Here is a 26,042-nt window from a genome sequence, read left to right as displayed (position 1 = left end):
TCCAATCCATGCTCCTTTTTTCCAAGATCCCATCCCACAATATATTTTTAGTCATCATATCCCCTCAACCTACTCTGATAGATGCTCAGACTTTTCTCTTCTTGATGATAGTTTTGAGAAATACTTATCAGGCACTTTATAGAATATCTCTCAGTTTGAATTTTTCTAATGTTTATCTCATGGCTGGATTAGGGGTCTAGGGTTGGGGGTGGAAGACCACAAAGGTACAGTGTCATTCCCATCACATCACATCAAGGGTGCAAGGTATCACTATGACTCACATTACAGAATCTTGATTACATACTCAAGGTAGTATTTGCCAATATTTCTCCATTATAAAGTTGCCACTGTCCTCTTCCACATTGTAATCTTTGGAAGAAAGTCAACACAGCACACATGCCAGGGAAGGGAGAAGGTTATGTTATACCTCCTGGAGTGAACTACAAAACTTATATGAAATTCTTCTGTACAAGGGATCCCAGAGATCAATTTTAACTTGTCTCTAAAAGCTTCAGTCAGAAATTTGGGGCCATGTCTTTATGTTAGATTTATGAGTAACACCACATTAAGATTCATACATTTAAAAAATAAGTCCAGCTTGGAGAGGATGTGGAGAAATAGGAATGCTTTTATACTGTTGGTGGGAGTGTAAATTAGTTCAGTCATTGTGGAAGACAGTGTGGTGATTCCTCAAGGATCTAGAACTAGAAATACCATTTGACCCAGCAATCCCATTACTGGGTATATACCCAAAGGATTACAAATCATGCTACTATAAAGACACATGCACACATATGTTTATTGTGGCACTATTCACAATAGCAAAGACTTGGAACCAACCCAAATGTCCATCAATGATAGACTGGATTAAGAAAATGTGGCACATATACACCATGGAATAGTATGCAGCCATAAAAAAGGATGAGTTCATGTCCTTTGCAGGGACATGGATGAAGCTGGAAACCATCATTCTCAGCAAACTATCACAAGACAGAAAACCAAACACTGCATGTTTTCACTCATAGGTGGGAAATGAACAATGAGAACACTTGGACACAGGGCAGAGAACATCACACACCAGGGCCTGTCATGGGGTGGGGGGAGGGATAGCATTAGGAGAAATACCTAATGTAAATGATGAATTAATGGGCGCAGCAAACCAACATAGCACATGCATACCTATATAATAAACCTGTACGTTGCACACATGTACCCTAGAACTGAAAGTATAATAATAAAAAAAATAAGTCCAGCTCATGGGTAACTTGGTTAACTCACTGAGTGAAGAAAAAAAATCAGGTCTCTTTGTTAGGTGGATCGGAACATGACAATTTCTGCCACCCAGAAGTGGCACTTGCTCTCGGTAATGTGTAAACCATGAATTGGACACTGGCTATGGTGAGCTATCAAGACCACTTTGATCATTCCCTGGTGTTATGATCTTAAAATGCACACCTTTGAATTTTTTGGTTAAAAGAAGAAATCAAATTTTGCATATTACAGTCATAAACACATATTTTACATTTTTAAATAAAATGAATATTCCAAACCTTTTTAGAGAGTTAGAACTAGGGAGCTGGAGTAGAAGTATGTCTATCTGGTAGGTTTTCATTAGAAGACTAAGATTTTCTATTAGAAATTGGAATGGACACTAGGTTGTTTCCACGGTTACCTACTGAAGCCTTTTTCCTTTAATGGAAAGGTATCATTTCTGTATACACCACATGTAGCTTCATGCTTTGTATTGGATCAAATCCTTTGATAGCAGAATAAAAGAAATGAATTGAAAAAGTTTCTACAGTCTGCCCCTGCTTGCTATGAAATTATACTTCAACACTAAATAACATGAATAAAAAGCCCTTTTCATATTTGGCTGAATTCACAGTGTCATTTTTAATAACAAAAGTGCATGTCCAAGTATTTTCATGATGCTTATTACACACTATCCTTTGACAACCTTTGTAGTCTGAAAGCTCGTTGCTTCTTTTGTCCCCTCAAGTCAAAATTCCCTTGCTTGACATTTACCTTCTATTGTAATCTTAGCTCTTCTACTTACAAAAGTTAATTTTCCACTGTCCCACTCCAGACTTTCAATTCCATTTGTGGCAGTGTCCTTGCTGTCCTTACTCACCCTCTGCTCTCTGTGCACGCTGAGTGCTTTGTGGAGTCTTTTAGACCCATTCCTGTCCTTATCAGACCTTTTTCTGAATGCCTCCTGTAGAGCATTATGAATGTTTGCTGTATTGTTAATGATTCTTTTGTATTCCCTGTGAGATTGAGTATACGGTTTGTGTGCCTATTTATATTACATCCTGTTTCAAAGTGGATTTAAACAGCGATATCTATCTATAACAAATATATATATATTTTCTGCATGTGTAATTATATATGATGTAATTAAAAAGAAAAAACCCATTTCATACTGCTAACACATGCTTCAAATTAGTGTAGAATGCAATAAAATCCTAGAAAACATATTTCTTGTGCAAAGAAAAAAGTATTAGACATATTTCAGTATAAAGATAGCTTTTAATGTTAAGAATAGATTATGGTAAATGACGAGTTAATGGGTGCAGCACACCAGCATAGCACATGTATACATATGTAACTAACCTGCACATTGTGCACTTGTACCCTAAAACTTAAAGTATAATAATAATAATAAAAAAAGAATAGATTTGGAAAAAAATTAGAAATAATTTTTCTTCATCATTTATACAGAAAAATGACAATCTCATGATATCTCAGATCCAATTCCTTTTTGACATCATGAGTATATAATTAGGGCAAGTAAAACATATAATAGAAGATACTTTGCTGACATAGTATGACTACTATATTTGTAGCAAGGCAAAATATATATGGGATATATAGTTAACTTTAAATGACACATCTAAAACATTGTGTTTTAGCCATATCGATGTGTAGCTTCCATTTGATTAGTCTCCTTACACTGGGCTACTTTCAATAATATATATATATATATTTTAAATTATTATTATACTTTAAGTTTTATGGTACATGTGCACAATGTGCAGGTTAGTTACATATGTATACATGTGCCATGCTGGTGCGCTGCACCCACTAACTCCTCATCTAGCATTAGGTATATCTCCCAGTGCTATCCCTCCCCCCTCCCTCCACCCCACAACAGTCCCCAGAGTGTGATGTTCCCCTTCCTGTGTCCATGTGTTCTCATTGTTCAATTCCCACCTATGAGTGAGAATATGCGATGTTTGGTTTTTTGTTCTTGTGATAGTTTACTGAGAATGATGATTTCCAATTTCATCCATGTCCCTACAGAGGACATGAACTCATCATTTTTTATGGCTGCATAGTATTCCATAGTGTATATGTGCCACATTTTCTTAATTCAGTCTATCATTGTTGGACATTTGGGTTGGTCCCAAGTCTTTGCCATTGTGAATAGTGCCGCAATAAACATACGTGTGCATGTGTCTTTACAGCAACATGATTTATAGTCCTTTGGGTATATACCCAGTAATGGGATGGCTGGGTCAAATGGTATTTCTAGTTTTAGATCCCTGAGGAATCGCCACACTGACTTCCACAATGGTTGAACTAGTTTACAGTCCCACCAACGGTGTAAAAGTGTTCCTATTTCTCCACATCCTCTCCAGCACCTGTTGTTTCCTGACTTTTTAATGATTGCCATTCTAACTGGTGTGAGATGGTATCTCATTGTGGTTTTGATTTGCATTTCTCTGATGGCCACTGATGGTGAGCATTTTTTCATGTGTTTTTTGGCTGCATAAATGACTTCTTTTGAGAAGTGTCTGTTCATGTCCTTCACCCACTTTGTGATGAGGTTGTTTGTTTTTTTCTTGTAAATTTGTTTGAGTTCATTGTAGATTCTGGATATTAGCCCTTTGTCAGATGAGTAGGTTGTGAAAATTTTCTCCCATTTTGTAGGTTGCCTGTTCACTCTGATGGTAGTTTCTTTTGCTGTGCAGAAGCTCTTTAGTTTAATGAGATCCCATTTGTCAATTTTGGCTTTTGTTGCCATTGCTTTTGGTGTTTTAGACATGAAGTCCTTGCCCATGCCTATGTCTTGGGATGCAAGGCTGATTCAATATACACAAATCAATAAATGTAATCCAGCATATAAACAGAACCAAAGACAAAAACCACATGATTATCTCAATAGATGTAGAAAAGGCCTTTGACAAAATTCAACAACCCTTCATGCTAAAAACTCTCAATAAATTAGGTATTGATGGGCTGTATCTCAAAATAATCAGAGCTATCTATGACAAACCCACAGCCAATATCATACTGAATGGGCAAAAACTGGAAGCATTCCCTTTGAAAACTGGCACAAGACAGGGATGCCCTCTCTCACCACTCCTATTCAACATAGTGTTGGAAGTTCTGGCCAGGGCAATCAGGCAGGAGAAGGAAATAAAGGGTATTCAATTAGGAAAAGAGGAAGTCAAATTGTCCCTGTTTGCAGATGATATGATTGTATATCTAGAAAACCCCATTGTCTCAGCCCAAAATCTCCTTAAGCTGATAAGCAACTTCAGCAAAGTCTCAGGATACAAAATCAATGTACAAAAATCATAAGCATTCTTATACACCAATAACAGACAAACAGAGAGCCAAATCATGAGTGAACTCCCATTCACAATTGTTTCAAAGAGAATAAAATACCTAGGAATCCAACATACAAGGGACGTGAAGGACCTCTTCAAGGAGAACTACAAACCACTGCTCAAGGAAATAAAAGAGGATACAAACAAATGGAAGAACATTCCATGCTCATGGGTAGGAAGAACCAGTATCATGAAAATGGCCATACTGCCCAAGGTAATTTAGAGATTCAATGCCATCCCCATCAAGCTACCAATGACTTTCTTCACAGAATTGGAAAAAACTACTTTAAAGTTCATATGAAACCAAAAAAGAGCTTGCATTGCCAAGTCAATCCTAAGCCAAAAGAACAAAGCTGGAGGCATCACACTACCTGACTTCAAACTATACTACAAGGCTACAGTAACCAAAACAGCATGGTACTGGTACCAAAACAGAGATATAGATCAATGGAACAGAACAGAGCCCTCAGAAATAACGCCACATATCTACAACTATCTGATCTTTGACAAACCTGAGAAAAACAAGCTATGGGGAAAGGATTCCCTATTTAATAAATGGTGCTGGGAAAACTGGCTAGCCATATGTAGAAAGCTGAAACTGGATCCCTTCCTTACACCTTATACAGAAATCAATTCAAGATGGATTAAAGACTTAAACGTTAGACCTAAAACCATAAAAACCCTAGAAGAAAACCTAGGCATTACTTTCAATAATACTTTATATTTGATGACTCCTTTTAAAAATTGGTAAGTTTTAAGCAAGGAATCCTTTAAAAATCTTATACAGAATATGAAATGTATTTTGTGCTATAAAATATATCAAATATTTTCATTTCACTTGCATATTTTTTCAGATGTCTTCTTTTTCTAAACTTAATGTTTCTCTTCCTGGGATAAAGTATTAGCATTGCCTAGTCAAATATTTGAACATGAATTTCTTGTCTAGTTTTATGTCATCTTGGCTCTATTGTGCTATCTTTTCATTTCTGAAAAAATAAGTTTTCATATTTAAAAAGCAAAAAAAACTAGGAATACCCTTGCCTAATTTCTTCCAAAACTGTAACAATTTAATAACTAGGATGGAATTGCAAATGCAGTAAGATGAAGACAATCACAGGTACAGCAAAGCAACTAATCATAAGTGTGGATTCTGCTTGGCTTCTCAAGAATATAAAAGTGGGCTAGGCAACACTGTTAATTTAGAAATCATAGACATTATTTACCTTTCCTAGAAAATAATAAACTGACTTTTACTACATGGATTAAGCCAAGATAAAGTTATATTATCTATTATAGAGTGCTTAAAATGGTTATGGTGAAAATAATTATGTCCTCGATGAAAAATAGGCATACAGCTAGTCTAAGGGTGATGGGGAATAGGAGAGTATTTCAAAAGACCTTAATATTCTTCACATATAGTAGACTCATGCATTCAAATCATTTAATTAAAAAATATTAAATATGATAAAATGTTGGCCGGAAGGTTACTTGAACAAGGATACATTTCACAGTAATGAGTAAGGTTATAGCCTCAAGTCAAAAGGAATTAGGCACAAAACAGGAGAAAAATATTTGAAGACAAGGTGGAGAAAAGAATGAGGGTCAGAAGATTAAAAGAGTACACAGGAGTAATAAGTTCTGCTGGAAATAAATATCTAGTTTAATGGAGACAAGTTCATCTTGGAAAAGTTAGCAGAGAGCTTGCAGTCCATCTGTAAATAACAGGAGCTTTAGAGGATACAAATTGGTGGGCAATGGGTACAAAGTGGATGCTGTTAGTAGCAAAACATTTTCCTTTTAGTAAATTTTTCAGGTAACAGCTTCCCATTTTCAGTAACAAAAGTGGTCTTGATGGTTGAGGTTCGCCTTTGTGTCTATGTGTGTGTGTATGTAGTGGGGTTTTATTAAACCAGGGTAGTATTAAACTTTCTTCTTTATACACTTACTGTGATATTTCACTTTAAGGGGAGTTTTTCCAAATATTCTGGGAATCCCATTAATAAAACTGATATACATTTATGTACATTAAAAAACAGAATATCATTTTAATGTTTAAGCCTTATAGAAATTAATATTAATCTCAGTTATGCATGGGATGATGGTGATATACTTTAACCAATTAATCAACAGAATAATATTTCATCCTACTATTTGCACTGACATACTTTGTTATTTTCTAAGATGTCTTCTTAGACACTGTCTTCTCCAATTTGGTTTGGTGTCATTCCTTTGCTGGTGCCATAGTCTCTTTTCCATGTACTGCTTTTCTTATTGATAATCATAGTAGACATCCTTATGATTTTAACACCAGGAATACCTGAACTTTTATGAAGCTATTTTTTAATATTATTGACCCAAGTAATCATATAACCAACTTTGTGCTCATAGCTAGAAAGCAAAGAGCCAAAGTTGTGACTTATTTAAATGAATGTAGGATTCCATGAAATGAATTTTAAATACTTTATGAAAATGGAAAAGGTGTTTTCTAGATTGACTTGAATTGACAATTTTTCTAAGACTTTTGAAAAAATGTCTTACATGGTAGATGTTAACAATCAAAATGTAGAAACATAAAATTAGACTCTACAATACTTAAAAGATAAATCTAAAAAACAGCCAATACTAGTTTTCAATTTTTAGGAGACCTTAAGAAAGAAAACAAAAACTTACAATATTTGAGTAACTCTTGTCAGGGAAAGAAAAGGGCCAAACATGACATTTAACGTTTCTATGCTAGAAAACACTGTGGTTGGGCAACACTCGGCCGGATCAGATCACAAGTTCCTACGAGTTTTTATCAATTCCAAGTTTTCATAGACGTTTGTCTAATATAAATGTAATTTTCTTGAATTAGAAAAATGTTATTTGTTGATTTTTTGCTCAATTATTGGATAAAATAATTTTAACACTCCTGTGCAGGATTTATTAATAACAGAAGGAGCCATTATCATTTAATATTTTAAGGATTTCATTTTAGTTATTTTATATTTTTATTAATATAGGATTTATAATTCATTGACAATGTTATTTACAATTACTATGATGGTAGAGAATACAAAAATTTGAGTTAAAATAGAATCTCTAAAAACAAAAATTCTACAATTAAAACTTTCTGAAGAATTAGTACTATATAACTGAGGTCCATTCTTTCTAGCTATCACAACATGTTTAAAAGTATCAGGATGAAATCATGTATGTTTCCAACTTTGAGGAAAGTTTAGTATCTTAGAACTTTTTGTCCAAAGAAGTTGGCTATTTATGAATTCTGAGCTATACTGTTTCTAGAATTGTCTTTGTGAGCCCTTATTTTCCTGTCGTTGATAAAACAAATTATCATGAACTTGGAAGCTTAAACAGGAATTTATTCTCTCACATTTCAGGAGGCCAGAAGTCCAAAATCAGTTTTACTGGGTGGGAATCAGGTATCAGCAGGGCCTCTTTCCCTCCAGAAGGTCTGGGGGAAAATCCAGCCCTTGCTTCTTCCAGGTTCTTGTGACGACAACCATTCCTTGGCTTATTGGCCACATTACTCCAAGCTCTGCCATTTTGGTCACATCACCTTTTCTTCTCCCTCTGCTTCCCTTTTATAAAGATACATGTGGTAGCATGGCTATCTAGATAACACAAGATTATCTCCATATCTCAAGATCTTTAACAAAATCATGTCTACAAAATCTTTTTTGCCATATAAGGTAAAACACAGGCTCCAGGGGTTAGAACATGGATATCTTTTGATATTCATTTTTCAGTTACCACAGCCCCAAATCCACACATTTCTAGAGGAAAAATTTCATCCTCCAGGAAGATGATTTTAGTTTATGTAGTCAGAATTTTGAAGCTATTTTTATGATAACAGGCTCTTGTGTAACTTTAAACATTTTTATAACAATTGTTTACTTGTTCATTCTTTTAATAAGCGTTTATTCCTGTAAGGGGATTTTTTAAAAAGAAAAACAACAAATTCTTGCTTCCAAAAAAGACTATAATTTATTTTTGCAGATAGGATAATGAAACATACATTATTGAATGACAACATGATTAAAGAATAAAATATTGAGAAATAATATATAAGTTAAAAACATGAGAAAAAATTCTGCAGTCTAAGTTCAAAGGAAATATAAATGTATATTGAAAAGCAGAAAAAATACAGCACTATATAGAGATGGTGGGTTTTGAAGTGCTACTAGATTGATAGAATTTACATAGTTCTAAAAGTGGCCGGGCGCGGTGGCTCACACCTGTAATCCCAGCACTTTGGGATGTGGAGGCAGGTGGATCACCTGAGTTCAGGAGTTTGAGACCATCCTGGCCAACATGGTGAAACCCTGTCTCTACTAAAAATACAAAAATTGGCCAGGCATGGTTGCTGGTTCCTGTAATCCCAGCTACTCGGGGGGCTGAGGTAGGACAATCACTTAAACCCGGGAGGTGGAGGTTGCAGTGAGCCAAAATTGTGTCACTGCACTCCAGCCTGGGCAACAGAGCAAGACCCTGCCTCAAAAAAAATAAAATAAAAAAAAAAATAAAAGCATAGAAAGGTCATGGCAAATGGGTTTAAGAAAAGGCAAAGCTGTAAGAAAAACAACAACTAATGATAACAATTTTTTACAAGTCTGGTCAGGGTCAACAAAGTTGATGGAGTAGAGCAGAAAGGGGTCAAAGTTGTGTAAACAATGCCAATTTTATCCTGTACTAACTAGGAACTCTTTCAGGTATTTTTTTTTTTTTTTGGTGCTTGTATGTTTTTCCAGCTGGGAATGATAATTTTGACAGTCATCACTTAATTATTTAAGGAAGGTGGAATGAAGATAGGGACAGGCTGGAGTTTGGGGAAACTACACTGAAAATTATTGTAGTAATTCAAGTCTGAGGCAATCAAGGCTCAAATTTAGAAAGCTGAGTTATTAATGGAAGAAAAGAAATAGATTTTAAAAAGACTAGTAGAATGAATCCCCAGGGCTTAGGTCCAGTTTACAGTGAGCATGGGATGATGAAAGATGAGAGAGAAAAATGTAAAAGATGAAAGAAAGAGATTAGAGGACAAAAGGCTTGGGACAAAAGATAAGGTAATTATAGACACACTGAGTTTGAAACAATGGCTGCAAGCCCAGGAAATGGTACAACTTTGATGCCTCCTTAAAGATAAACTTGAGGGGATTAATTCTGTAGAAAAATAAAATGTGAAGAATCAAGACTGAACAGAGTAGCATGGCAATAAGAGATTCACTGACATGTAAAAGTATCCTAAGACTTTGTTGACACCAGACTGATCAAATTATCACAGGGCCTATTGGATTTACTTGAAAGGAAACCTCACACTTCATTGTTTGAAGAACTTGAGGGTAAAGAGATAACTCATGATCCCCTAAAAAGCTAGCCAAAGTGAAATGTTTCTTTTCTTTGGATATTTTCCCCTTAGTCATATACTACCCAGAGTGTTTATTATTGACTAGGATAATCAGGTTTTGTTGGATGAATGATTGATTGAAATTATCATTTGTTGTAGTCTAAATGTTTGGGTCCCCCCTCCCAAATTCATGCATTGAAATCCAGTCCCCAGGGTGATAGTATTAGAAGTCTGGGCCCTTAGAAGGTGATCAAATCATGAAGTCTCTGCCCTGAGGAATGAGATTAGTGTCCTCGTCAAAGAAACCCAGAGATCTAGCTCTTCTCTTTCACCAAGTGAGCATGCAAGAAGAAGGCTCAATGAACTTTTCCCTCATCAGACACCAAATTTGCTGGTGTCTTGATATTGGACTTCTCAGCCTCCAGAACTGTGTACAATAAATTTCTGTTGTTTTTAAACCACCCAGTTTATTGTATGTTTATTATAGCAACCCAGACAGATTAAGACAGCATTCCATCCCAAGTATAGTATAATCTCCTGACAGGAGGACAAAGTCAGCAAAGACCAGAGAAGTTTTCCCAGTCAAGCATTAATGATAATGAAAGGCTCTTGTAATAATTCCTGTTTCTATAGAAGTTATGGTAACTCTGCTTTCTTCTAGCTTGCATGTATCCAACTCATTTAAACATTTAATGAATGGTAGATTTTCCTTCTTTCCTCATAGGCCATTCTATTTAACTTGCAAATTTACTCTGTGAAATCCCTGGTAAGTTTTAATTCCACTGTGCAAGCTACTAAAAAGGGTCCAAATTAGTATTGAAATGGCTTCTAAGTAATTACAGTACTTATAAAAATGCAAACTTTAAAATGAATACATATCTGTTGAATGAATGTATTCATTACAATCTGTGAGTACATTAGAACACATTACTAAAATAATTAAGCTTTCTCTAGGAGAGGATCTGTAATGAAACAAAGTATTTGTTTACTCTCTAAATTTTTAATACACCTGTCATAAGATTAGATTCAATTTAAGTAATCAGATGTTAGACGAGGAGGAGATACTTGTATAAAAGTGTAGATCATACCTAATGATCTCTTCTTTAATCTTGGCAGAAAACAGCATTTTAATAAATGGCTAGCATAAGCTTCCTTAAAGGCTTGCTACCTTGAAAAATAGCTCTGAATCATTTGCTGCAATAAATTATATGGAATGTTTCCAAGTGCTTTCTAGCTCTCTTCAAATGAGTGGCTCCAGGGAGAAAAAGAAACATTATAAATGCATTCACTAGGGTTGTGAATATTTTTTCATTACTTTACATTTTTTTGCCTTTAAAAAGAAAAGGTACAATGTGTATGGGACTATTTTTATTCATTTTTAATTAAAGATGTGCTGCTATTCAAAGGGAAACAGCATTGAATTTTTAAAATTTTTATAGTGATTAATTTCAAAGTAAAATGTTTAACTTATAAATGTTACGTTAATTTAGTTTTTACCTAATTATAAATATATTTTATGTATTAGAGTTTTTTTTTTTTTTCTAGAAATGGGGTTTTGCTACATTTCCCAGGCTGGACTCAAACTCCTATGTGCAAGAGATCTTCCTGCCTTAGCCTTCTGAATAGTTGGTACTACAGATGCATGCCACCATGCCCAGCTATTTTATGTAAATTTTAAATAAAAATTAGTATCAGTTTGAGTAGATATAACATATTCCTAATAAGACTATGATCCGAGTACCAATTTTGATATTATGCCTTTATGATGATATAAATGTTGTTTCAAAGCACTTTAAAAATGAATGGCATTTCTACACAAAAAAGAGAAAGTATTAAGGCAAACATTGGTTTGAATATATAAACTGTTGAAAAGTCTGTATATAAAAAAAACTGTAAACAAAAAGTCAGAAAAATGTTTGCAAAATGCATGACAAGGGCAATAATATTTAACAAAGTATTCTTATAAATGACAAGAGAAAAAAGAACCTCTTCAACCCCCAATGGAAACATAAGCAACAATATCACTAGAAAATTTGCAATAACAATTTTTGAAATGTTTAAATGCCAGTTTTTAAAATCATTAAATACATTGATAATGCTAGAAATATGGTTGAAACAAGATAAAATGTTTCTCCCATACTAAAATGGCAAAGATAAAAAACAAAAAAAAATATAATACACAGGGTTGGCCACTGCGATTATAATCCTGGAAGGTGTGGTTGGAAATCAATGCAAATACAGTGACTATAAATCTGGTGTGGAATCAGACTTAGGTTCACACTGGCTTTACCATTTCAATCATGATACTAATCACTCAAGATTTCCATTACATTCATAAGTAAAATAAGATAATAACACTATCTACTTCAAAGATCATTGTAAGACTCAAAGAGGGTAATTTGTATTAAATGTTTATCAGAGTACTTTTTATTTTAGCTATTAGTCTTATTTGCTGAAATCTTAAGAAAAAAGAACAATTTGTTACTATACCTTAAAAGCCTTCTAATTTTGCATAACCTTTGATTGAGCAAATGTACTCTAGACATATTTCTAAAGAAGTAAATATTAGTGATCACCAGATTTTAGCTACAAGGAAATTGATAGGCTTGGTTTATAATACTGAACATTTACAAATATTGTACCTTAAACTATAAAAGAATAAATAAATTATAGCTTATCCATTAAAAATGTGTCCTGTAGCAAATGTACTTCTAGAGATATTTCTAAAGAAGTAAATATCAGTGATCACCAGATTTTAGCTACAAGGAAATTGATGGGCCTGGTTTATTAACAATGAACTTTTATAAATATTGTATGTTAAACAATAAAACAATGAATAAATAAATTATAGTTTATCCATTAAAAATGCGTCCTGTTTAGGTTAAGTAGTTGCTAATGAATAGCTAGCAAAAGTGAAGCTAAATTATTGGGTTTTCAACAGTGAGTGTGTCAAGTTTTTTAGTGGAGCAGAGTATAGCCAACAGCTCAATTTCAGAGAACAGTGTAAGTGAACTGCTAGGATAGGAAAACACTGAAAGCATGCAAGGAATGAGAAATTATGAGACATATGTCTAGAGCACAGGAGACTGATGGGACATCAAGGTAGATAAGGCTGGAAAACCAGATGGGGATACAATTATGAGGGGTTTTGTATATCATAGGAAAGAATTTGGCTTTTATTCTTTGGGCAGTGGAAAGCTGCTGAAAATTTAATGAGATGTTAAACTAATGTAGCATGAATTATGAGTCATGAAAATAATGAGGTTTTAAATCCATATGGGTAAAAGTAGATATAGGCTAGAACAAAGGCAGAGATCCTGGTTATAAAAGGACTAAGATGTAGGGACATTTTTCCATAGAAGTGTTGGGATTTGGTGACTAATCGGACTTCAGAAGTAAGTTTCTATGTTAGGTTTCCATTTCGGATGATTGTGTGAAAGGAAAGGAAATGAGTTCAGTTTGGAAACAGGTGGATTTGAGATGTCCGCAGACATTAACGATAATTAACTGGCTATAGATTCTAGAGCTCAGGAGAGAGGTTGGAGCTGTACATGTAAATCTGAGTCATTAACATTGTACTGGACATGGAAGTGCTTCCAGGAATCCATGCCATCTTTCAGAAGTACAGAGAAGACAATCTCATAACTGCTATACTTTATTTCAGTAAATTGTAACTTCTGCCTTTCACTTGTAAAAGTTTATATTCAAGTTAATCCAATTATTCTTATTATTTTCAAAGTGTTAATGATTATCATGAAGTTGCTTGACAATGAAAAGAAATCATTGCAAGAATAGATATAAATGGAGTGCTGAATTTTGTTATTCTTTGAGTAAGACGGTTTTTATTTATAAGGCTTTAAAAAAAGAGCACTTCAAAATGGTCATGTTGAATTGAATAATAATTCTCCAGTTGTTAGCTTTTGCAGTATTCCTGCTACAAAAACTTTCATTAACTCCAGTTAGATTTTGCTGGAAATCTGAGTGTTTAAGAAAATTATTTCTAACAACTACTGAAAAGTAAGTTTCTTCCTGATGTTTCCATGGCCTTAAAAAACCCCTAAACTATCAAAACTCCTATGCAAGGAGAAATGGTTAAGGTATAAATTGTCGACAAACAAAAAAAAATACCTTTTTTTAGAAATGTAACTAAGTTAAAAAAGGATTTTAACATTTGTTATGATTTTTGTGTAAAAGCAAGAGAGAGAAGCTTGAGTGATTTTTATGGGTTGGGGGCTACTTATAAAACATTCAAAACTAAATAACCATAAAAATAAATGCTGCTTCCATGGTAACATAAAAGAAGAGCAATAAAACCAGGGAGGGTAATTCTGAGAATAAAATTATAAAATCTGTTTTTTATTAAAGTGAGAAAGACAAAAACTGAAACAGGTTCCTAGTATTAATTATCTTAGAAATATTGCATTCCATCAGAGCAGAATTCATAATAATTGAGTTTTATATGACGGTTAAATTTTTCCATAATGTGTATTTGTTAGAGTTACAGGAGAGGTTGTTCATTGTTTTGAGATCAACAATACCAAATGAAGTGTTGTGCTTTTATCTTGCTTGTCACATTAGCCACTGAACGAACATTTTTAACTTCAGAAATAGAATTAACAACATCAATAGAAATAACAAGGGGCTAATTAATGGCAATGGATCAATACATACTGCATGTCTAGTATGTGCCATGTTTAGTGTTAATTTTTTAAATGAATTTTCCTAGTGTTATAAAAAATTTGAGTGAAATCTCTTGTTCATTTTATGGACAATCAACATCAAAGCTCAAAAATATTATGTAACTTGCCATAGGTTACCCAATTAATCAGATTGGGGTAATGCAACACAACAATGTTCTTCTAGTCTCAATAGTTTAAATTTCCCCATTCTTATTTAATTATGAAGGAAATACATGTACTACTGTATGCAGAAAAATGTGGGGTAAAAAGGAAAATTTCTTTTCCAACTCAGTCTTCTTTCCAGATATCCACTCGCTAGATACAATCTATATTCCAGATTTTTATAGATTTGTAGATTACATAGCATCCATAAAAATATATAGATACTATATATAGAAAAATGTTTACATTTTTTCATAAATGGGATTATTGAAAATAAGTTGTCTGGATTGTTTTTCTCTTTTGAAGTTCTAGTGACACACATGCAGACCTCCCTCAGTCATTTTGATGGTATACAGCTTTCTATACTATGTGTATATCATGCTTTATTTAACCATTCCCCTCTTGGTAAATACTGAATTGTTTCCATTGTTTGTGTTATAACAAAAAGGGCTCCAAAAACATTTGTGTGTGTGTGTGTGTGAGTGTGTGTATGTGCAATTAAGTACGTAGATGGAAAAATAATGGTTTTAATTTTTATCTTGTTATTAAATTGATCTTGTAGAGCACATTAGAATAAAAGTAGGGATAGATTTTATGCTTATTATTATTTGATCACTTTCTTTATGAATCCCTGAGCTGTTTTTATATACTTTTAGTTACTATGAAAATAACAGCTCATTATTTCTTGGCAATGTCTACAAAGTTCTAAGGTACAAATCTACTGTTCTGTCCATACAATTTTTCATCTATTTACTTGCCTAGTATTCATCAGGTGCTTACCATGTCCCAAGACTAGCAGGTGCTGGGTATGAAAACAGGAGTAAGATACAGGACTGCCAACAAGAAGTTTGCAGAGAGTGAGATAGCTTATTTCTGGGTATTTGAAAATGTGTAGATGAATAAAGTAATTTTTAATATGGCACTGTAATGATTCTATGTAGAGAATTCATCTGGGGTACCTTTCTCATTTTCATAAGCAATAGAATGAGAGAGATTTCATAAGTAGTGTTTCTTTAAATTCTGTATGACATTATGGAGCAGATAATTAGCTGATTTTTTTTTGCCATAAGTTGTTTAAACAGATTATGGCTGGCACTTCTAAATGTCCTCCCAATATCTTGGTAAACGGACTGTGAGAAGCAGTTACTTGTGAGTGTGGGGTTAAATATTCAGTGTTTTGTTGTACTAGGGATGTCCAAGTAACACATTTTTACCTAAAGAGAGATACACTGAGATGTGTAGAGCCTCTAAGAAGGCTTTTGTTTTTCCTAAAAGAAAAACAGATACGGCTATTGCAGTTCTTCCCTGACTTTGATATTCCTGCCTTGAATGTGGATATGATGTCTGGAATTTCAGTAGTCCTCTTCTGACCAGCTGATGATAAAAGTTAACTCTAAACACTAAAGAATGGAAAGATATAAAGTTTTTGGTTTCTTTATGAAATCATTGAGGTCCTAAACAAATGTCAGAATTCTTATCATGTGAGAAAACTAAACCCTCACACATTTAGTCCTCTTATAGTTAAGCATTTTGTTGTTTCCAGCTGAATTCATCAGGACTTCATTGGTTTTTGGCAGTAGAGGCCCGTCACATTCATTATGAATCAGTGAAACAATAAATGGAATCATTTCTGAATGCTTTGTTATTAGTCTGCCTATGTTGTTTCTATCCTCTTCCTCCATAAGGTCAATTTCCCATGCTGTAATTTAGAAATTTGGTTTAAATATTTTCTTGCTCAAATTGACAGTTTGGAACACTAATTAGGATTTTTTTAAATTAAGAATTTTTAAGGGAGAAACTTCCTTCTAATGTTCTCCATTGAATAACACAGGCCCTGTTTGAAGTATGGTGCGCCAAAACTCAACAGAGTTCATTTTCCTCTTTATAAGAATCAACAATTATTTTTGTAATAAATCTTGACACAAATATAACCATAATTGTGCTGGACAGGATAACTTTTGCAACCTCGGTTCACACTAACTCAGAAATTCTACCTCTGGATAAAAAACTTCTGGTTTTCCTAAACTTCTCTAGATAACTTGTTTACAGAGGATCAGCTACCTCAAAGTCTGCTTTGTTGGTATAGTTCCCAGGAACTTCAAATTCTACCTCTCAAAGCGGCCATGGCAGTAAAATAGCACTGGTCCTGAAGACTCACAGCCAAATAGCCTCCATGTGGCCCACCATGCAAAGCTATTTTCCAATGCTTAAGGAGAGCACAAGAACTCTTGTCACACACAAGAAAAGTTGTCTAAGACTTTTAGTCAGCTTTCAACACTGAACTATATACTTAAACATTTTATTAAACTTCAAAAGCTCTTAAAAATCATAACATACATAAAAATCTGAAAAGAAATGGATAATAATAACCATTGGGAAAACATCACAGATGTTGATGAATTATTTTATATATTCAGTTAATAGAATAAAATGTACTCCTAATTTGCTAATACATGATAAAATGAGATGTGTCTAAAATATTTGGATATCTTCATTAACTGTAGGCACACTGAAAGTGTTGCTCTTTTTAATTTTTCAGCTCTCCTTTAAGATCCTTGGGACAATAAAATAGCCAAATTAGTTCTAGATTTGAGTGCACATTTATTTACTAAGCTCAGTTTATAGTTATTAACATGTGAGCCATGGTCTCCACTGATAGTTTTAACAATATTTTTCCTCTAAAATATGAAGCTGATAAAAAGGGAGAGTTTACCTGATTTCCTCCCATACCATGACAGTTGAATATACCCACTTTTTCATTTTCCTTGCGGCCCATGTTGTCTAAACACTGATTGGTTTCAACATTTCTTATCTAAAGGAAACACACAAAAGGGGGGGATAAAACATAAATCAGACAGTTATTTAAGTCATCAAATCCTTCTTATGTTACTGTCTATTGTTAACTGAATAATACTTCATAAGAAAATTTCTCCAAGAAAAACATATTGCTTTAAATATTTGTCTTTTTCTGTATCCATTCTTAACCTGTATACATTTCTAAACTCCTCCTGAAGTTTTTGAACAGAATTGGCATTGGCATCTAATCAAGAGACATTCCCTGTTTATAGCACAGTATCATAGAATAAGGAAGCAGCTGCATATTATGAATTAGGAATTCTTCCCCAAATCCTCTAAAAATTAGGACACACTTTTCATATTCCACTCAAATAACCATTGACTATTCTTGAACTCCTATACTACTGCATGGAAGGAAATAAAAACAAATTGGCTAAATATTGAAATTTATGTTCTTTTTAGGTTGCTTCATTACTGTATGTTCCATTCTGTGTGTTAATAAAGATTGCACTCTTTATATCTGTGAGTAAAACATATTTATGCATCTTCTTTCATGCCTACTGCCAAACTTATTGGGAAGTGCTTGACCTTAAGGAAAGCTATTACAAGGCTAAACAGTGATTTCACACTACAAATTCCTCAAAAGCAAGATTGAATTGCTGACTACAGACATAAAGTTCTTGGTTTACATTCAAACATGGCATTAGTCCCATAATTAACATAAAGTTAATACATATTTGTGCCAAATGTAATTACAAAAGCAATAATTGACTTTAAAGATACTAATCTGACTGAATCAAGAAAAAATGAATGCAAAAAAGAAAAAAGTCTTCTAATAAATGGGATATTTCAGATTTTTATTTAGTCTCAACCCCAAGTATGTATTTATGCTTGTCTACTCTGCTTTTGGAAAGTTTGTGTCTCTGAACCATAGACATGCATATTTTACTGTTCACTTGGTAGAATTATTGGACACATATATTTACTTATCTGTGCTCTGAGTACATGTTTCCTCACATTGGCTAATGAATAAGATGAGAAACTTATTACATAAACATATAGAGGATGAATTTAGTTTATACAATTCACTTTTTCTGTGGCGCAGAACCTCATGTCCAAGTACTAGTACCTGGAGTTGGGGAAATGACTTGCATTAAGGCCCCCATCAATAACTGAGAATAGTATGGATCAGAATTCCCATTTGGTAAAAGTTAGAAAAAACTGGACAGAGTCATCAAGCCCTGTTTCAAGGGGCTGAGATTTACTGCAGAGTTATATGTGTTTTCATAAAAAAATCTGAGCAGCAACCCATTAAAAAAGACAAAACACACACTGAATATTACAAGGAAAGGGCACAGGCTTCTAGAAGCAAAACCTGTACCAGTTCATCTAGGGCTGAAATATATTCTCAATCTAATTTCAGGTGGTCCAGACACTAGAAGGGATTGAACCTATAGGCAAAAGACCTTTCAGGACCTGCAGCTGGAGAGGATTAAGGAAAGTAACAATTGATAAATTGTAGTATGATGTAGTAAATAGGATGGTGTAGGTTGCACATAGTCTGATCAAATTATGTAAGTTGAATTATTTTTAAATCCCTTACATTAGATTTCATTGACTTTTCATAAAAGGAAGATTTCTTGAAAATAATAAGATTATACATTATTGCTATTTAGCTTCCTAAAAGAGTGTAGAACAGTATAATGCCATAATACTTAGAGAAATACACATCTCACAAAATGACTAATTCATTTTTAGATGTAAGGTATGCAATCTGATTAGAAGAATCTCTGCTAGGTGCATGGTACTTGAATAGGCACTAATTAATAATTACGGGGGTTACAGCTTGAATTGTTTGTAAGGCTTTCTCTCTTTGCTGGAAAGCAGAAAATTCAAAGCCATATTCAGCCTAGTACATACTCTGACAGTGGTATTGGAAAGGGACTTATCGGAGATGCATGCCATATTACTCTCTGACAAATTAAGAAAAACCTTTAAGAATGGCTCCAAAATATTTTGCCTTCAATAACAACCTATTATTGATCTATTTTTTACAAAAGATAACACTTTAATGTTTTAGTATGTAACACCTCTTATGATTTCATTTATTCAATTGAGTAGTAGTATCAGGAAAATATATATCTCATACCAGGCACTACCTGAGGTGCGGAGGAGACAGAAAGGAACAAAATAAACACAGTCTCTTCCTTCATAAAGCTTATGTTTTAGAAGGGAAGAGAGCAACAAATAAATAGATTTGTAATATGTCAGAAAATCAAGAAGTCCCATGAAGAAATATAAAGCATAGTAAGGGTAGATAAAGTGAAGGAGATGGTACTATTTTAGAAAGGAAAGGTCAGCTGGAATAAAGACACTTGAAAAGACGTTTAATGAAGAGGAGAGCAACCATATTTTCATCTATGGAAGGACATTTTGGGCAGGGGAACAGCAAATGGATGCTCCCTGTAGTTGGACAGTACTGAGTGAAATAATGGACTAGGCTTGTACCACCACTGCAGTGAGCAAGGGGCAGGTTAGAGAGGTATCCCAGACTAAGTCATGTAAGGAATCATGAGATTTTTAGCATAGGCATGGTATAATAGTAGCTTATTGTGGCTGTTGTGCAAAGAGCAGATTAGAGGGAGGAAAGACTGGAAGCAGAAAAACAAGGAAGAAGGCCACTGTAGTCATGCCAGCAAGAGATGATGGTGATGAACAGAATAACAATGGGGGTGGAAGGTCCAATTTCAGATATATTTTGAAGGTAGAGCCACTGGAACTTTCCATTGAATTGAATGTGAGTTATGAGACAAATAAAGACATCAAGAAACATGCCAAGCTTTGGGCCTGAACAAGTGGGCAAATGCTATTTATATTTACCAGGAACAATGGTCTTGAGTTCTTGCATGTTGATAATTATATCTGTGGCTGCTATACTTGAAAATCACTTTGAGAGATCTAAAATCCATGGCTCACCAAACTTAAATACCTTTTAAATGTTACTCCATTTACTTCCAGGGTAAAGGATTCCTTTGAAAACTCTGATGACAATCTGGGATTTCCCCCCTTAATTCTTACAAGTATCTATTTCCCTGGAAGCCAAATTGATTTTTTTATCTTTTAAGTTTGGGAGGTTTACTACAATGTATCTTGACATTACTCATTATGGATCACTCTCACAGGGATGTAGTGTTCCTTTTCACAATATCGTTTCAATTCTATTTTCAGAAAAGTTTCCCAGAATTATAGTTATTATTTTATTTTTCGAGACAGAGTCTCACTCTGTCGCCCAGGCTGGAGTGCAGTGGTGGCAATTCTCTGCCTCAGCTTCCCAAGTAGCTGGGATTACAGGCGCCCACCGTCACACCTGGTCAAATTTTTTTTTTTTTTTTTTTTAGAACAGATGGGGTTACATCATATTGGTCAGGCTGTTCTCGAAATCCTGACCTCAGGTAATCCACCAGCCTCATCTTCCCAAGGTGCTGGGATTATAGGTGTGAGCCACTGCACCCTGCCTATAGTTATTAATGTTCATTTTGTTTCATTGGTTTTTCTCTTTAGGAAATCCTAATATTTTGGGTCTTGTTGCTTATCTTCTATATGTGTCACTTTCAATTGAACAATTTAGTTTCCAATTTTTATTTTTTTAGTTGCTTTTTCTTTTCTAAAATTCTATGGCATGCTCTCTTGGTATTATTCACTCATGTGTTCTTACAAGTTTGGCCTTCATTTCTGAAATGATTTAGTCTTTGATTTCTAATTCTTTCCTGCATTATAGTCACGCATTTCCGTTTTTCTAAATTTGATTTATGTTGTTCTTTTCTATATTCTATCATTTAGAGCATTCATTTTAGCATCTTTTGAAATATTAGATTACACTTTTCCTCTGTCTTATGAGCATAAAGTACTGGTGTGCTTGCATTGTTTGCAGAGATACCATTCTACTTCTTACTATCTTTTTCTTACATCAGTCATGCTTTTCTAGTTTTTCTTTTCTCTCTTCCTTTTGTTCTTCCTTCCTTCTTTCCTTTTTTGCATAAGATCAATTTTCCTAGTCTTTTAAGGGGAAACGATTGATCAAAAGACCATTTCTAATTTCACAAATATAGAACACCTTTTTCTGTAGTTTTTGAAGTGTTAAAAAAAATTACCCTTCTATTTCTTGAGACCTCCTGACCCAATTTACCTCACCCATTTTAATCTGGACCATTCATTTCCTTTTCCTCCCACTCTAGTTGGGCTTTATTCCCTGAAGTGTCTTCTGAGAAGGAGCTTCAGCTAGTGAGTTTCAAGAATTCACAGAATGCAGACTGTTCAGACCCTTCAGATATTAGAGAGGAGTTTTTTTGCTCACCTGCAAAGTACTTCTCCCATTTTCAGCTACTATTATCCAATTGGCCTGAAACAATTTCTCATGAGTATCTATTAGAAAATTGGGTGTTATCCTGACCTCATTTCCATCAAATACCTTATTGCTTTCCTCTGTTGTCTCCTGCAAAAATTGTAGTATCATGTGGGTCATGACAATGTCAGCTCATATTTGAGAATTTGTGAGAACACTTTGCCACCTATATTTGTTGTCAAAATTGTTTATCATTTTTTTAAGTTTTGCTGTCCTAGTTGTTTTCTGTCTTAATGGCAAAATTCAGAGATTCACACATTATGTCATCGCTGCCACCAATTTTTCCAGAATTCCAGAATAGATTTATCTTGAGGACTGCATGAAAAGAAGCCTATCCTATTTCTGGCACATTCTAACTACTCCACATTCAATGTGGTTTTGTAGTTTGTGGATGTGTAATATTGCTTGTCCTTCAGAATGCACCAGGTGCTAAGTGGATACAATATAGGAACTAAAGTCAAGTCTGGCTGGATGTAGAATCTGGGAGAATAACAATAGACAGGAGTCAATGGTTTAGGAAACGTGCCACAGGGAGAAAAGACAGACAACCACTACCACCTCCAATATGATGATAATAATAATATAAATTAGAAACTATTTGAATTGTATGTGCCAACCTATTACTCCCGTTTTACAAACAAAAACATTAAGATACAAAGAGGTTAACTAATTTGCCAAAACAAAACGTAAAGGTATTCTATTGAGTCTGGGAATTGCCAGTCCTGACTTCCAGACAGGCAGGCAGTGTTTGTTAGAAAGGAGGCCTGGAAGGAGCAAGGGAGGACTCAGTTCTGCTTGAACAGAGCTAACCAGGGGTTATCTAGACAACAGGTGAAGACACATGAAACAAGATACACAAAGGCAACCTGGTATTAGGCCTGGGGGACCAGGTCAAAAAGCCTAAAAACAAAGTATTCTTTATGCTTAGTGCCATCCTGATGAGCTGAGGTCAGGCAAATAATTTCTGTCTATGTCCAGGGTGACCTGAGAGAGAAGCAGTGTGGAGGACAGAGTGTCAGGAAATCAGAATATCAATTGCCATCTTAAACAAATAAGAGGGACATATCACCTGGGATAGCGACTATATCTGAAAGGTTTTTTTTGTTTTTGTTTTTTTGAGACGGAGTCCAGCTCTTTCACCCAGGATGGGGTGCAGCAGTGTGATCTTGGCTCACTGCAACCTCCAACTCCCAGGTTCAAGTGATTTTCATGTCTCAGTCTCTCAAGTAGCTGGGACTACAGACATGGAATTCCATCACAACTGCCTGATTTTTACATTTGTAGTAGAGATAGGGTTTTACCATGCTGGCCAGGCTGCTCTCAAACTCCTGATCTCAAGTGATCCGCCTGCCTTGGCCTCCCAACGTGCTGGGTTACAGGCATAAGCCACCATGCCTGGCCTAAAATCCGAAAGGTTTTTTATCACTAGGCCTATAATATTCAGATTTTTTTTTAAAGCCATGCACACCTAGGGGGCAGATAGAAGCACATAAATTGTTCCCGAGTGAGCGAGCCCAACCATGTAGGCATCTGCTATATTGTCTTCAAAATACAAAAATGGTCACTGGTGTTTTCTAGCAATTCTCAACAAACAAATCTTAACATGTATCTCAATACTAGCATTTGGGAGAGTTGAAAGTATGGATCTCATCTTTTGAGATGTAAAGGATAATCAAATTTAGGATGATCATGCATAATTTTAAAATCAGAACTTCTCTAAGAACACCTCAAATATATACTCACAAAGAATGTTGTTCAAGGGAAGAAGTGAAATTTCAGAAAAGATGCAATTTTGTCACCGGTACCGTATTACCTGACAGTAACAATGGCTTGGTCATGTCATTAATCCTGAGAAAAATCAAAGCAACCAACAACTAAAGAACTTTATCCATCAAAAAGTCTTTACAAAGTCTGTTCTAGAACTTGAATCAAAATAGTAGCGCACACTGGTAGCTCTAGGATCTGGTAAACTCTTTTGACTCATTCTTTATGTTATGGTAGAGCTTTGAATGTATGGCACAAGGCCAAGATAGTTTTAACTTTAATTGGCTGTCTGCTTTGAGATTTCTATGTTTACACATAATCTTTTATTGCTTGAAAACAATTCTTAATGACATAAACTTGAGGGCATTTTTTCCACTTGTGTTTTGATGTTTGAAATCAGCAAGACTTTTTCTAAATGTTTCTGTGCATTGCAGCATCATTAGTAATGTTTTTATCACTTATATAATTTGTTCATTAGCTTTTGCTCCCTCTGCTGGAATGTAAAAGCAAGTAGCAATGAGAATTCCATTTCCAAAAGGGAGATATATACTGCCCACGCCCCCACCACAAATCTTTGCATTTTAAAAACTCATAGAAAATCCATTCTAAAGATAAGACAGTCTAAACTTAAACTAGCATTACTTTACTTTAATTACTCCAACATATGTTTATCCTTCAATTGCATGTTACTTTTTATCATTATTTTACAAATGTCAACATCATTAGTTTTCTCTTTTCTTTGTAAAGACAGAAATAAGCACATTTGCAGTGAATTCCAGAGCTTAATGTTAATATTTCCATAATATGATTGCTCCTGTGGATACGCATTTAAGGTATGTTTTCTGTTTAATCTAATTGTGAATAAATCAGAAAGATGAGAACAAAATCTGTATACTGAAACAATTAAAGTTGACTTCACTTATGCAGAACTGGATTTAGAAGGTCCTTGATTAATGACTGTGAGATTCAAAAATAATTATTATCTGATATCTGAAATCCCTTCCCCCAAAAAGTAAAGAACATAGAAAAATAAACAATTTAATTTATTTGGTGGACAACAAAAACAGTGACAACCAAAATCCTGAGAGAATTGAATAAATGTCAAACTGGCATATAGTTTGTTGCAGCTGTTTGTGCCAATACACATATAATAAAATTAGAATGAATTTTAGTTTATTAGAAATATGAAGTTAAAAAAATACAATATTTTCAGGTAATAAAAATAGCTCGCTTTGTTCACAGGTGAGTTACCTAGCCCGACATACTTTAAGGTAGCCATCCAATAAAGGGTGACGTATTCTCCTTATACATACACATATTCAGAAACCCCGGGATAAAAATTAGCTACTGAGTCCCCAAGAATTTTGGAAATAAAATGAACAGAAAAATGTCCGCATTTACATAAGTCACCTAAAATAAGGCTTTCTTGCTGGTCATCCTATTAAAGGGCCAAGAAGACTGTGAATCTATAAATAGATCTGATTACCAACAGGAAGGGTAAACTTTAAAGCGTTTTAGCTTCTGCATTTGGCAGTAACTGATATTACCCTTAATCTCTGCAGCCTAGCAGCTTCATGGATGTCTATTTTCCATTACGTAAATTTGCTCTTCAGCAATATTTAAGGAATACAATACCAATATATGCAAGAACTTTAACTACTTACTATGGCTAAAGGATACAAGAGGAAAAAGAAATCCTGAGATTAAGTACACAATACAAAATGCATATGCTAATGTCAAAACATCTTCAAAGCAACACGCAAATGCAAATTTTAAGCACCAAGAGTTGTCACTTGGCTCCTGAAATCCTCATCTCCTTCATTTGCCCTCAGATTGTGTTCAATTTTAGTTCACAATGTATTTTTTTTTTTTTCAGAAAGCCTGTCATAACCCAAAAATTTGGGCTGAGACATTCTATTTTAGAATGCCATTTCTTTCAATCTTACACTTAAATTTACAAGATCAGAACCCAGCATGTTAAATCTACATAAGCTTCAGGGCTAGTTAAGAGAGAATTTAATGCTGCAAAGAGCTCAACTTCCTTATTCCATTATGATCTGCTTACTGAGTCTAAAACACACATGCTTCATTAACTTACTTAAAGGTTTTAGTTCAAAGCAATTGCACAGCTTTTAACTTCCCATTGGAAACTGCATGTAACTCATGGGCTGGATAAAGTAATATTTCAATTACTTGAGTAAGATGCAAACATAAAATAAATTAAGATACAGATATCTGATATCAATAACTATTGACTTTGGTGATGGTATATAATA

At 34.3% G+C, this 26,042-nt stretch overlaps 1 protein-coding gene across 11 annotated transcripts in view; it reads right to left on the bottom strand.

Annotated features, from left to right (window-relative positions):
- The window catches only part of GALNT13 (polypeptide N-acetylgalactosaminyltransferase 13), a 580,804-nt gene that overhangs the window by 29,475 nt on the left and 525,287 nt on the right, over window positions 1-26,042 (bottom strand). For 5 of the 11 annotated variants that reach the window (XM_002812491.6, XM_024243884.3, XM_054549372.2 and 2 more), the window contains one exon: window positions 17,518-17,616. The exons of 2 other annotated variants lie outside the window; for them this stretch is intronic. In XM_002812491.6, the coding sequence (XP_002812537.1) occupies window positions 17,518-17,616 (99 nt within the window). The remainder of the gene's footprint in view (window positions 1-17,517; window positions 17,617-26,042) is intronic. 4 more of the 11 variants (XM_054549375.2, XM_063712810.1, XM_063712808.1 and 1 more) reach the window with 1 other exon arrangement.

The sequence above is a fragment of the Pongo abelii genome, chromosome 11 (assembly GCF_028885655.2).
Source record: "Pongo abelii isolate AG06213 chromosome 11, NHGRI_mPonAbe1-v2.0_pri, whole genome shotgun sequence".
NCBI classification, from domain to species: domain Eukaryota; kingdom Metazoa; phylum Chordata; class Mammalia; order Primates; family Hominidae; genus Pongo; species Pongo abelii.
The sequence above is the reverse complement of the archived record's forward strand: the minus strand, read 5'-3'. Positions and strand labels throughout refer to the sequence as shown.